The sequence below is a fragment of the Cottoperca gobio genome, chromosome 22, assembly GCF_900634415.1.
Source record: "Cottoperca gobio chromosome 22, fCotGob3.1, whole genome shotgun sequence".
In the NCBI taxonomy this organism is placed as follows: Eukaryota; Metazoa; Chordata; class Actinopteri; order Perciformes; family Bovichtidae; genus Cottoperca; species Cottoperca gobio.
Genome location: NC_041376.1, coordinates 8595099 through 8608100, shown reverse-complemented (window position 1 = coordinate 8608100; position 13002 = coordinate 8595099). Strand labels below are relative to the sequence as shown.

The following is a 13002-nucleotide window of genomic DNA, read 5'->3' as shown; positions in this document are numbered from 1 at the left end:
AAGAACATAATCATAACTCTTTTACGCCACTTATAGAGCAACATGTTAAGATACATGTTGCCTTTTAGGCCAGGTGTTTAAACACCCATGTAAGTGAACATGTGCCCTGCTGAAGTCACACTGAGCTGACCCTGAACTCTGACTACACTGCAGGGACAAGAAAGACAAGAATATCATGTCTCGGGGATATAGGAGGTTGATTAAAATGTTTGTGGAAATATAACAGATTTTGCCTTCATGTTGGAGGTTGTTTGTCTAATGATGCTCAGAGCCTGGAGGTCATAGCTGACCTGCAGTAGCCTATCTTTGCATGGATGGTAACAGCATAGAGTCTTCAGGGGAATCCAGGGGTCCAGTCATACTGATTAGCTGATGAGCAAACATTTCACGTCCTCTCTGTGTGCAGAGTGTGATTTTGTGTCATAGTAAGGCCATGGATGCATTGTTGACATCAGGGGGTGTGTGTATGTGGAGCACACTCTGTGCTCTCCCTTCCCCCTCTGCGTGCGCGTGCGCGTGCGAGTCTGGCAGCGTAACATCTGTGCGTACGCGGTCGTGATTGTTGTGAAGATGGCGGAGGGGGAGACAGAGAAGGAATATGACACACGGAAAGCTGTCGAGGAGCTCCGAGAGCGGTTCCAGGGTCTGACCACAGCTTTGAAAGAGAGTTTGCAGTCTCCGTTGGAAGCCTCCCTGCATTTCTGCCAGGAGTTTTGCCAGGTTAGCCCGTTCTCCTGCTGCTCATCCCGGGCAGCCTGCAGCCCCTCTGGCTTCCTGGCCGAGGATGCGCGTCTACGTTTGCTACAACAATGTAGCTAAGGAGCTAGCTGCCTATGCCTGGCATTTCAAGATGGGGAAAAAAAAAACTCCTCCGTGGTTTTCAGCTATTCTCCCAATGATGTTTGTCTGTGGCATGAACCTATTTGCAAAGTTTGACTATACATGCGGCATGAAGTCACACCAATGTGTGCGCGCCGTGCACGTATTACTCGTATTTTCCAGGCCAGATAGCTAATAGCAGATGAATGCTGCTAGCTGGTATGCAGGGTCCCCCTGTCCTGTGCAGTGGTCATGCTGTGCAAAAAACGGGTAGCTACGTTAGCGAGATTTTACAGGGCGATTGCATTGATATGCACTGAATTATACTGTTGTGTTCCCCGTAGAAAATATAATTATAACGTTATAACACTGCATCTTCATGCTGGTTTGGGGTTTAACTTGGTGTAAAAATGGGTTACTTTTGTGAAGCTGTTTTATTGTACGGAAAGATCAATGATTTTTTTCCAAGGTGCTAGCCCAGGCCTTTTGCACTAATTAATCCCGCTAACCACGTCAGCGGAGATGTTTATTACAGTCATATAGCCAGCATCAGCGAAAGATGTTAAATGGATGTCAATGTTATAGCAACCGATCAGCCTGCAGCTGGCTGACACAGTGATTTAAAAGGGAAAGTGTGGCAGTGGTCACTGACTCCATTACACATCCTCCTCATCAATTTGCCCTGACCACGAAAATATCATGCGATGTCTTCATTTATCTTATATCCTTCTGATACTGCAAGGATTACTTACATTGCACCAAATTAGTTTTGCTTATTGGTTTGTTTCTATCCCACATTAACCGTCAGTTAAGGAATGCATTCAACTTAAAAGTTATTTGAGCAAAAAGGGGACGAGCCTCGGGCTGCATGCTGTAGTTGTGTGCCATGATGGAGATTTAACTCGTAAGAGTAAAACTGCAGGAATAATGGAGTCATTCAGGATGAAATGGATCTGTATGAATATTTCCTTGTGGAAGAAATGGAGGGAGTTTTCATTGATGAAGGTTAGGCGTTATTTGAGCTGGGTGACAGGAAAAAAAAGGGAGGATAAAAAAGTTTTTTTTTTTGCTGAGCCACACATAATTGGTGCTTTGTTATTTTAGTGTCGACATCTTGGCTGAATTATTTAATCAGTATATAATAACATGTATTTTTTTCATCCTTGAAGTTGATAGTTTCTGAGAGAATGACTTTTTTCTTTATCTAACAGTTCGCTGTGGCTTTTAAAAATCAAAGCAAACCATAAAGTTAAAAGTTTGTTTTTTGGTTTTTACATTGAATCTAAAATTGCTAACAGTCTTGAGGAATGAGATCTTTTTTTCTCACTAAACATGTTTAATTTTGATTCTGTCATGATTGATTGCATGAAGCCTACAGCTTGTCTTTTATCACCAAGGCCAAAGTTTTTCTTGGCTTATCTCATGGTTAATTGGGCATCACTGAGCATCATTTTCCTATAGGTAATTACATGTATACAACTGCTGAACTAAAGAAAGTTTACATAAATCTTATCAAGGACAAAGATCGTTGGGCTTAAAAATAAGCAAAATAAAACTGAAACCCTAACTATTATTTTTTATTATTTTTATTTTTATTATCAGTTTTAAGATAAATTGATTATTTTCGGAGTTTATAAAATGTCAGATAATAGTGAAAATGGCAATCACAGTTTACCAGTGTGAAAGGTAATTTCTCAAAATTAGTTGTTTTTCATCGGCTGTTGCAAAAGAAATATCATTTACAAATAATGATTTGTAAACAACAATCCTTCGTGCATTAGAGGAGCTAGAAAAAGAGAATGTTCTTAATTGTTTTGCTTGATGAAGGACTAATTGCTTAAGCGTTAAAGAAGTATATTAGGGATTTATACACATTGTGTTTGTTTTTACACATTTTTTAAGCTCAGTATTCTATACTAGGATGCCTTAAAAAAAAATCTATCAATAGTATTAATCTAAAAGTAGTATTTCTTTATGTTTTCCAGGTCCTTGTGGAACATGCCGGCCGTTGGAAAACTGATGAAGATCCTCTGCCTTTGCTGGAGGTCTACACTGTGGCCATCCTCAGCTTTGCTAAGGCTGCCTCCTGTCTCTCCTCCGAATGTGAAAATGTGCCACTCCTACTTGAAAAGTTAGCACTGTGAGTATAAAACTCGGGTGTCACTGGAAATAAGATTTCCCAAAATCCTGTATTCCTTCTCACAGTATCGACCATATATATGTACTTGACCTGTAATATGTGTTCAAATTACATGTTGGATAAAGCATCTTCATTAAGTCTTAACTCTTTACTCTGCTAGTCACACAATGTGCTCTTGAAGTAGCTATGAAGGCAAAGTCCTTGAGGCTGTAATCGTAATAGAAATGTAGGCTACCTCATGGGGAGCTTCGACATGTTTGGGATGAGCTGCAGATTATACTTTGCACATGGAGATGCAGGGAACACAACAAAAAAATGAAGAAAGTCAGTGGCAACAATTATAAATGTCAAGGATGTAACCTTTTTATTATTGATCAGAATGACTGATCTGGCCACACTGAGCTGTTTATCATTACTACCATAGGAAAAACAACAGGGACTATTTAAAAACACCGACACGTACACCGATATTGATCCATGTAACTAGAGTGTCTCCATGCTGCTGATTTACACCCCTATTTGTCCTGTTTGTCATCTTTATTATTTCCAAAATGCCACACTGACTTTACCGCACCACACTTTGTGAATAGTTATTCTTGTATGGCTACCCTTAATTTGTATAGTGTGTGCACATCCTTGACCTAAATATGGCTTTAACAAATGACCGTGTTGGATTCACAGGAGCTGTGCGGAGCTGCTGCTCTTACTGCCCCAGCATGTCCCTGGTGCCTTATGGGAGGAGTTTCAGTCCTCCATGAAGGTCAGTTTTCCTAGGGACTTTTTCTAAAGGCTTATCTTTGCAGTGATAAGCAGTGAAACGTTGTTTAGTCATTTGAATGCATTCGGTTTAACTCATCATTGGAAAAGTAATAAAAACACACGTTTGGATCTGTGGGAAATGTGACGTTCACTGCTGCTTTTGAAAAAATGTAAACTGTTAAACGGTGACACATTCCCTACAGTAACATTGTCATAACAATTATTTTCGACTCTTGACTGTCTAACATTAGGTATGAATCACTCACTGACGTTTTGGTAATTATGTTAATACATTTTTATGTATCTTCTGTTGCAGTTGGCACACAGCCTTTTGCAAGAAAGTGGGAGCACACAGCTTTGCCTGCTCTCAGTTCTAGCGCAACAGGATGGCGTCTGGTCCAACACTACACTAAGCAGCATCATGTCCAATCAAATCCCTCAAACTGAGCAAGGTTAGTTCTCACTGGGTTTGAAGATGCAACACGCTGACTTGTTCAGCTGTAATTGCATGTAATTACAATTGTTCACTGTGGGTATTAAAATGTTCTGCATCTCATCTGCAGTTTCCTGACCTTTCTTTCCTTTTGTTTCTTAGTTCATGAGTATCTTGAGTTGGAAGGTGCTGCACTTCTAAACATGAGAATAAAGCACCTAATTAAAGTGGAAAGTGTTGATAAAGCTGCTGTTCTCGCAAAGATGTGCTCAGAGTATCCGGGATATGAAGGAAAAGGAAACTTCAAGCAAACCTACTTGCTTTGCATCTGCATGAGTAAAGGTCAGGAGCAGCTCATGGAAGAGGTAAGAAACAACACACAGCAACACAGTTCCTTATACACACACTTTACATTTAACACTTGAACAAGTGCTCGAACAACTGATCAGTGATGTTATATCTTTAACCCAGTAAATCTCAGCAAACACATAGTTTTAGGCTATTTTTTAAGTCTTAATGATTTTTGTGTACCATGATCTTTAAAACAAATGGACAATCGGACTAAAGATGGACTGTTATCCAAAACTGAACAGAAATTGAATCCAACAAGCAAAACCCAGCTATCACTCAGTAATTAATTTCCCAACAGTGTTGTCAAATGTGGCCTGATAGAATAATTGATTTATTTCATTTAAATTGTCTGTTTCTCTCTTTCTTTCGAATAGATTGCATCAATAGACTGTAAAGATGCTCTTGAAATGATCTGCAACTTGGAGTCAGAGGGAGATGAGAAAGGAGCGCTCTGCTTATGTTCTGCCTTTCTCAAGCGACAGCTACTTCAAGGAGATGTTTATTGTGCCTGGTAAGTGTTGCTGTTTGTTTCAGCTAAATACCCTTAGAGCACTTACAAAATTAAACTCAGGAATACAGTGGTCGTGGAACAAATATATTATGCAATTGACTTGTATCCAACCTGAAGCAATCTCTGTAATAATCATTTGCACAAAGAGATCCTCACTGACTGTTGAGCATAGTGCAGAAGTTGACTGTGTTTGAAGGTCCATGTCTCTTAATAGCTTAGTTTCTTGAGGGAATAGAGGCCAACTGCGAATGAAGGACTCACTCTCTTTGATACAGCCACAGTTGAACTTCAAACTATGCAGTACACTTTTAGATTTGTGGTCATCTGTAATCCGAATACATGTACTTTTTCATTTCAAATAGAATAATCGAATTGTGAGTCAACAATGAAATAATCGTTAGTTGTTTTTAAGAGTTGTGTTTGTGATGTTTTGCAGGGAACTCACACTGTTCTGGAGTAAGCTACTCATGCGCTTAGAGTCGTCAGCTGATGCTTTCCTTGGTCACAGCAAAGAGATGGCTCTCCTCTGTAGAAGCGTCTGTCATATTCTGTTTCTAATCAAAGTAATCCAAAACGAGGTAAGAGAAATAGTTTAGACATTTGTTGCTGTTTGCTGAACCATTGCACATAACCGTTCACACCTAGAAAGAGTCATATGATAGTGCATCTGTTAAAGGGGCTTTAAAATAAAAACCTTGGCATTTATGTTGCTTTTTATGTCCGTAGGTTGGAGAGGTGGGGCTTCCAGTGTGTGTGGAAATGTGCATTCAAGCTCTCAAAATGACATCCAGTGACCATAAAGATAGCAAGTCCACCATCTGCAAAACTATTTCCTGCCTCTTGCCAACTGATCTAGAGGTTAAGCGTGCATGCCAGCTGACCGAGTTCCTCCTCCAGCCTACTGTTGACTCGTATTATGCTGTGGAGTCATTGTACAACGAACCTGACCAAAAGCCTGAGGAGGATGGGAGTCTACCAGTGCCCAATTCCTTACGCTGCGAGTTACTGCTGGCCTTCAAGACACAGTGGCCTTTTGATCCAGAGTTCTGGGACTGGAAAACGCTGAAACGCAACTGCTTGGCACTGATGGGAGATGAGGCAGCTATTGTGTCATCTATTGACACACTCAATGACACAGACGAACAGGAGGTGGACAGTGCACTTGGCAAACTCCCTGAATACAGAGACCTGGAGGATTTTCTGCTAACCACTACAAATGAACTCAATGAAATCACGGATGAAAGAGAAAAAAACAGAGAGGCTAAAAAACTTCGAGAGCAGGGCTTTGTGTCTGCCCGGTTCAGAAATTGGCGAGCCTACATGCAGTATTGTGTTTTGTGTGACAAGGAGTTCTTGGGTCACAGAATTGTTCGCCATGCACAGAAGCACTTCAAAGATGGAGTGTATCTTTGTCCAATATGTGCTGACAGTTTTGAAACTAGGGAGATTTTAGAGCCCCATGTAGCATCACATGTAAAGCAATCGTGCAAAGAGAGACTAGCTGCAATGAAAGCTGCTAGGAAGGTAACCAAACCACCTCAGTCTCCTAAAAGTCCATCAACAAATTCAAAAGTTGCTACCAAGGTGAGCATTAGTCCTGTTAAAATAGAATCTGAAATTGGTGACCAATTGGCATCTCCTGTTAAGATAGAACAAACTACATCTGACACACACATAAGTCAAGACTGTTTCTGTCCGGTCAAAAACTGCTCCAAGGCTTTCAAGTTTTTCCGCAACCTCATGGCTCACGTCAGATCTCACAAGGACGACGAAGAGGCCATGAGGTTTTTAGAGATACAAAAACAAAAAGTGGTATGCCAGTACTGCAGACGGCAGTTTGTTAATGTCAGACATCTTAATGATCATTTGCAGATGCACTGTGGCAGCAAACCATACATCTGCATACAGTTGGATTGCAAGGCCAACTTTAACTCCAATTCTGAGCTTCTCATGCATAGAAAAACACATCCTGAATTTAAGGCCCAGTGCATGTTCCCCAACTGTGGCCAAGTTTTCAGTGAGGCCTACCTGTTGTATGATCACGAGGCTCAGCATTACCTTACCTACACCTGCCAAACAGATAACTGTGGCAAAATATTCTACTCGCAGTCTCAATTCTTGTCTCACCAAGTGAATCATAGTACAAATAATGCAGTAAGCAGTTTCCCCATCACAAATCAAAACGCTCCTGAGACTCCAAAAGTAGAAGCACCACCCGAGAGCACCCCGAGCAAAGAAGACACCTGTTCTGCAGTTGTCAGTATTGAAAGGATTAATACAGACGTATATATGAAGGAGGCATCGAAGGCAGACGCATCACCATGCAGATCACCAGAGCTTGCTAAAGAACTTGTTCCTGTGAGAGTGAAACACTCGATTGAAAGCATGCTGAATTCTGCCGGATTTCCTGAAATGAAAGATGCAGAGAAATGCTACACTCCGCTGACAAACACCACTCCAGTTCCAGCTGATGTTGAACCAGCACCGGAGGCTCCTCAAGCACACCATAATACAGCTGAGCAAAGTGAGATCCCTGCAGGAAATCATGTATCAAGTGCAACAAACCCTGTGGCAAGTCAACAGGGAGAGGGGCTTAATAATGTACAAGGCAATGAACCTCCTAAAGCGAATCCACAAATAATTTCTCCCAGTCAAATCAAGACCGAAATTCCTTGTTCGCTGCAAGGATATCCTTCAGGCTCGCCTGCTGTAACTGCTGGCAATGAGGAGAACCTGCATTGCTGCCCATATAGTGAGTGCACAAGGGCATACAGTACCAACAAAAGTCTGTCTAGGCATGTAAAGAAGCAACATCCTGAAATATTTGAAGATTGGAAATTGGCAAAGAAATACAACAAAGTGGCCAAAATTACATCAAAAAGGGCACCAAGTGGGCCAGCTTCACCTAATCAGTTTCAGAACCAGGGGAGCAAGCCGTCAAATCAGCCAGGAATACTATGCAACAAACCTGGGATGCAGCAAATGGATTACCCAATGGGATCTTCAACCTCACCTACCCAGTGTTATCCTGGATCAATGGAGCCTGTGCCTATCACTCCAATGGTGAATCCTACACTCTATCCATCCTGGGGAAGTCCAAATAATCCCAGCGGAATGATACAGTCAGACATGTCCCAGTCATGGTCTTCACCTCCGGTGAATAGCAATCCAGAAGCCTTCAACATGAATGAGTACCCCTCTCGGAGCTATCCTCAATGGCAGGCAGACACTTATCAAACCACAGCGTCTCTTCCGTCTGATAGAGATCCTTCAATGGCAGCTATACATGGTACCTCTATGTCACAGGCTCCTTCAGTTTCAAGTTTGATGTCTCAGTATGTGTCCAGTTCTCTGATGCTTGACAATGGAGGGCAAATGCATAATGGAGGGAATCAGTATGGACTAATGCATCCAGAGGGCAGTGGAGACAGTGCCGATGGGGGAAAAGGCAGTGCAAGTATGACAAGCCAGTTGGATAGTGGGAACAGTATCTCAACAATCGATAGCCTCGCTGAAGGAAGTTACCACACTCCATATGCCCAGAGTGAAAACTCTTGTCTTACTCAAGGCTCGTCAGACATAAAATGTCTGAGCCCAGAGGCCCAACCTGCATTACAAGCTACAAATGAAATAATTAAAACAGAGAATGTGTCCACTCCTTGTTATGAACAGATGGACAACTCCGTGGACGGCATGCTCAGCCCCAACAGTGTCGTTCACACAGATTTCCCTTATGAAGCAGACTCTCCTAGTGCCGAGAGTGAGCCTGTTCTCTCAGAAGAAAAGGCTGGAGACCCTGACTTGCAGAAAGGAAAACGTGGTAGGTTGAGCAAGCGAACCAAATGGCCAGCCATCATTAAGGATGGCAAAGTCATCTGCAGGAGATGCTTCAGAGAGTTCACAAGCACCAAGTCTCTCGGAGGTCACTTGTCTAAACGCTCACAGTGCAGGCCTGTAGATGAAATTGACCTAACAGCTGATCTGCCATCATCTTTTCTCGATTTTCTCAATGACCCCCATATCCTTGATACTAATGCACCAGCATTCAACATGTCAAATGGTGATTTCTCACAGGAATCTTGTAGCTTGACCACTTTGACTTCGCCCATGGTGTTGAAACAGGAGCCCCATTATACAAATATAATGGACTATTCAAACTCCACATCTGTTCCCCCTGAAAACCAGCAACAGAAGGCAGGAGAGTTGGCTAATCCAGCCCTCGCTGTACTACATCAGGAGGATCACTTGATGGAAATTTCACATGCCTTTCAAAGGTTGGATTTGATTGAGGCTGCACAAGGGAGGATGCGGAGTGCTTTGTCGTTAGAACAAAATGTCAGTCATTGTGATACCCATGACATTGGAAAAAGTAAAATACTGAGTAAAAGTGATGACAAGCCGTCTGAAAAGATGCCCAAACCTTTTAAATGTGATCAGGATGAGTGTGAGTACTCATTCATGACAAAGGAGGCATTATTCAAACACTTGAGTAAAATGCACGATTACTCTAATGAGATGATAGAAGAGCTTAAAAAAACCCCATCCAAACTGTCTCCATATCCGTGTCAGATTTGCCCCAAAACATTCACGAGAACGACAGGTTTGAGAATACACTATGAAAAAGTCCATCGATTGTCAAAGGCAGAAATGCAGAAGCTAAGGATCAGTGCTCGAAACAGGCGGGCATTTAGACTGAACAAAGATGATGTGTATATTGCCCGTGCCACTACTGATGCCAATTCTAGTCGCCCGGCACAATCTGCAGTTGTATTACCTGCTATAAAACAAGAACCACTTGACATTGCAATTGCACCTCAAACAGACGATGAGAACAATCCACAAGTTCCTCAAATCACTTCACCTGGAGATGGCGTTAAACAGGGATTCATGCCTGAGGTATCAATTGTCGCACAACTTCCACCACCTCAAAATTATATGACTGATATGTCGTTCTGTGAGGTGGCACCATCAGTTCATGATGCAGCCCCAGAGCAACCTGAAGTAGCTGTTGTAAACAAGAGTCCAGATGCAAAATCCAGTGTACAAGAGAAACTCAGTCCGGCTGGCAAAGCAAAGAAGCAGCAAGGACGATCAGATGCATCAAAGGAGCCCATGTCCAGCCCTTCTACTGCATCTGCTTCATCCTCCCCAGAGAAACCCAGCAGCTCCAAAAGCACACCAACAAAGGATGAATCCCAGAGGAAAGAAAAACATCAGAAAAGGTTGAGCCTCAAAATGTGCGATACAGACAACGCCTACAGTCCATATAGACCATATCGCTGTGTTCATGAAGGATGCACTGCAGCGTTCACCATCCAGCAGAATTTGATTCTCCATTACAGGGCCATGCATCAGGCGTCCCTGCCCCCCAGCAAACCTGAACCTGAAACTGAGAAGACAAGTGCTGAAAATGGACAGGAGAGCCATCAGAGCATAGACCAAGACGATGAAGTGAGGTGTCAAGTGAAAAACTGTTCAAGGGTGTTCATGGGAATCACGAGGTTAGTGCAGCATTACCTCTTACTTCACAAGTTTTCTCGTGACAAAGCCACCGCCATGATGGCCAGCATGACCATAGGGACTTTCAACTGTGACCGGCCAGAGTGCGCACTCCCCTTCAGCTCTGTTGAAAAGTACATTGAGCACATTAAGAATTACCACAAGGAAATCGCCATCTCTGAGTGCGGCGCGGTTGATCAAACTTTCAGGTGCGAGTATGTGGAATGCGACCGCATTTACAGTACAAAATCAAACCTCCTCCGCCACCTGATAAAAAAGCACGGATATGTTTATGATCCTAAAACAAGTGACGGACGACGGACGAAATCAATGGGGCTCTTCCCGGGGGCTAACGGGAAAGAGAATGTTGAAAACAAATTCAAACTGAAGAAGAAAAACACAAAAAAGAAAGATGGGAAGTCCATTGAACACTGGACTAGTTTTGGAAAGCCTACACTAAAATCACACGATGAGGCTTCAGCCATGTGCACCAAGAAGTCCGCCCTGCAGTACCCATGCATGATAATAGGCTGCGATGCAGTGGAGCGGGCTGAAAGAAGTATATTTAAGCATTACACCACTCATGGCCTCACAGAAAGATACATTGAAGACCACAGGAGCCAGTTCATTTTCTGCAAAAAGTACTCACGCGCCAGATTTAAAGATTCAAGCAAATCAGAGGGCGCGTCAACCTCATCTTCTGAGGAGACGGAGCCAGATGACGGCGAAAAGTCCAGTGACCAGAAAATAGATGAGCTGGTGGATCGAATAGGCCAAGAAGACAGCAAGCTGTCAAACGATGATAGTGCAGAATCTCAAGCTTCCACTGGGACAGAAGGAGGAACTAAAAGAGGCCGTCCCAAAAAGCCTGCACATCCTACACCAGCTTGTCCGGAAAGGATGCAGACCCTTAGGAATCGTTCGACTGTTAACAGTTCAAGAGAGAACTCAAATCCTGGTACTCCTACAGCCCAAGAACAACGTGACGACGGGGTTATGCCAGGGTCTTTCAAGCCTTTAGGGACTTGAAGACTCTTTCCTTAAGTTCTTGGAAACCTCAGAGTCAACCCACTCTTCCAAACGCAAACTAAATGAAAAATCTAGTGCTGAACTGCCGTCCAAAAGACAACAAACTCACAAACAGAAATCTGCAATGAAAGGTAAAATCGATGAATTCAGAGGCTGTGAAAAGCTAGTAGACTTCAGAAATCCCCTTAATCTCAAATCAGTGAGCAATGTAAAGATTGTCATGGATAAAACCTTTTCAGACGGTGCTGATCTTTTGCTAAAGCAGCTACAAGACATGAGGCCCATAGTTAAAATAAAAAAGTGGCTTTATAGCGGATCATAGCCCGAAATTATGTTTTCAACTCGATCTCACTCAGGATTTGAGAAGTTATGCTGCAGAATGGTTTGTTTGTAATGCATCAGATTTCCAACTGTTAACAGTAATGGTCACAGTTAACGAAGAAATGGCCTATTTTGTACTTAATGAAAAAATGTCTTGGATGATTTTAAGTATGTATGTTAGTTATAATAACCAGGTAATCTATAGGGCATAGATTTTAGAATCATGTTTGTATTTATGCTTAGTACTGAAGATGTTTTTTTTTTCTTATGCTAAATGGAGACTTTTAAAGAAAAACTATGTTTTTATATATCCCTATGGGATTTTAAATTCTGTTTGTATTTATTTCATCCTTTTTCAACACTAGTAGACCTATCTGTAATATTTACATGTCTTCCACAAAGTGTTCAATAAAATGTTACTGTTTCTTTTTATAAAATATTGTCTGCAGATCTTTTTTTGTGTTTTTTTTTCTTTCTGACACCTTACTTGTTTAAGTAGATTCATGCAAAGTTGTTCATATGGAAAACACAAATAATGGCCAGCATGTCATATCTCTAGTGGACCATTATTGAATGTCTGACAGAACATTACAGTGAGGTCACGGAAAATCTTTTCTTAGCACACAAATTACACATTTACTGGACCACCAGAAATCTATACAATAAAATGCTTGTAAGTCAAAAAGATGTCTGACATGGGTGAAGTTTTAGGGTTACCTTTGGACAAAAGTGTCAGCTAAATGAACTGTAATGTAATAAGAATAGACATACAACAGTATACAATATGCACAATGCTAACTAAATGTTATAAAGCGCTAAAGTCCTGGCCAGGTCCCTGTTTTTAGTAGACCTATGTAATAATGTTCATTAACACTTGACAGCTAAATATTAAACATTCCATATAAATAACAATACATACAAATCCAACTTAACATACTGTTATAAATGTTTAAAACTAATAATATTACTTACTTTTACTGTTACTTATACTACTATTGTATATTTATTATACTTTTATTAGTAGCATTAGGGAGCATCATCTCTGCATGCTTTTTCCTCTATGAATATGAATATTAAAGACTGCAACAGGAAAAGGGCTTGGCCCTGCAGAGGGCTTTTATCTACATCATCTACTACATC

General features: G+C 41.6%; 1 protein-coding gene across 1 annotated transcript; it reads left to right on the top strand.

Moving 5' to 3' along the window:
- Positions 1-537: 537 nt before the first annotated feature.
- Positions 538-12403, top strand: znf292a (zinc finger protein 292a). The gene is given in 9 exon segments (XM_029460701.1): positions 538-720; positions 2805-2959; positions 3641-3719; positions 4035-4170; positions 4314-4516; positions 4877-5013; positions 5450-5591; positions 5740-11532; positions 11534-12403. Coding segments are annotated over 9 exon segments (7125 nt in total). The 5' UTR covers positions 538-570; the 3' UTR covers positions 11864-12403.
- Positions 12404-13002: the final 599 nt, after the last annotated feature.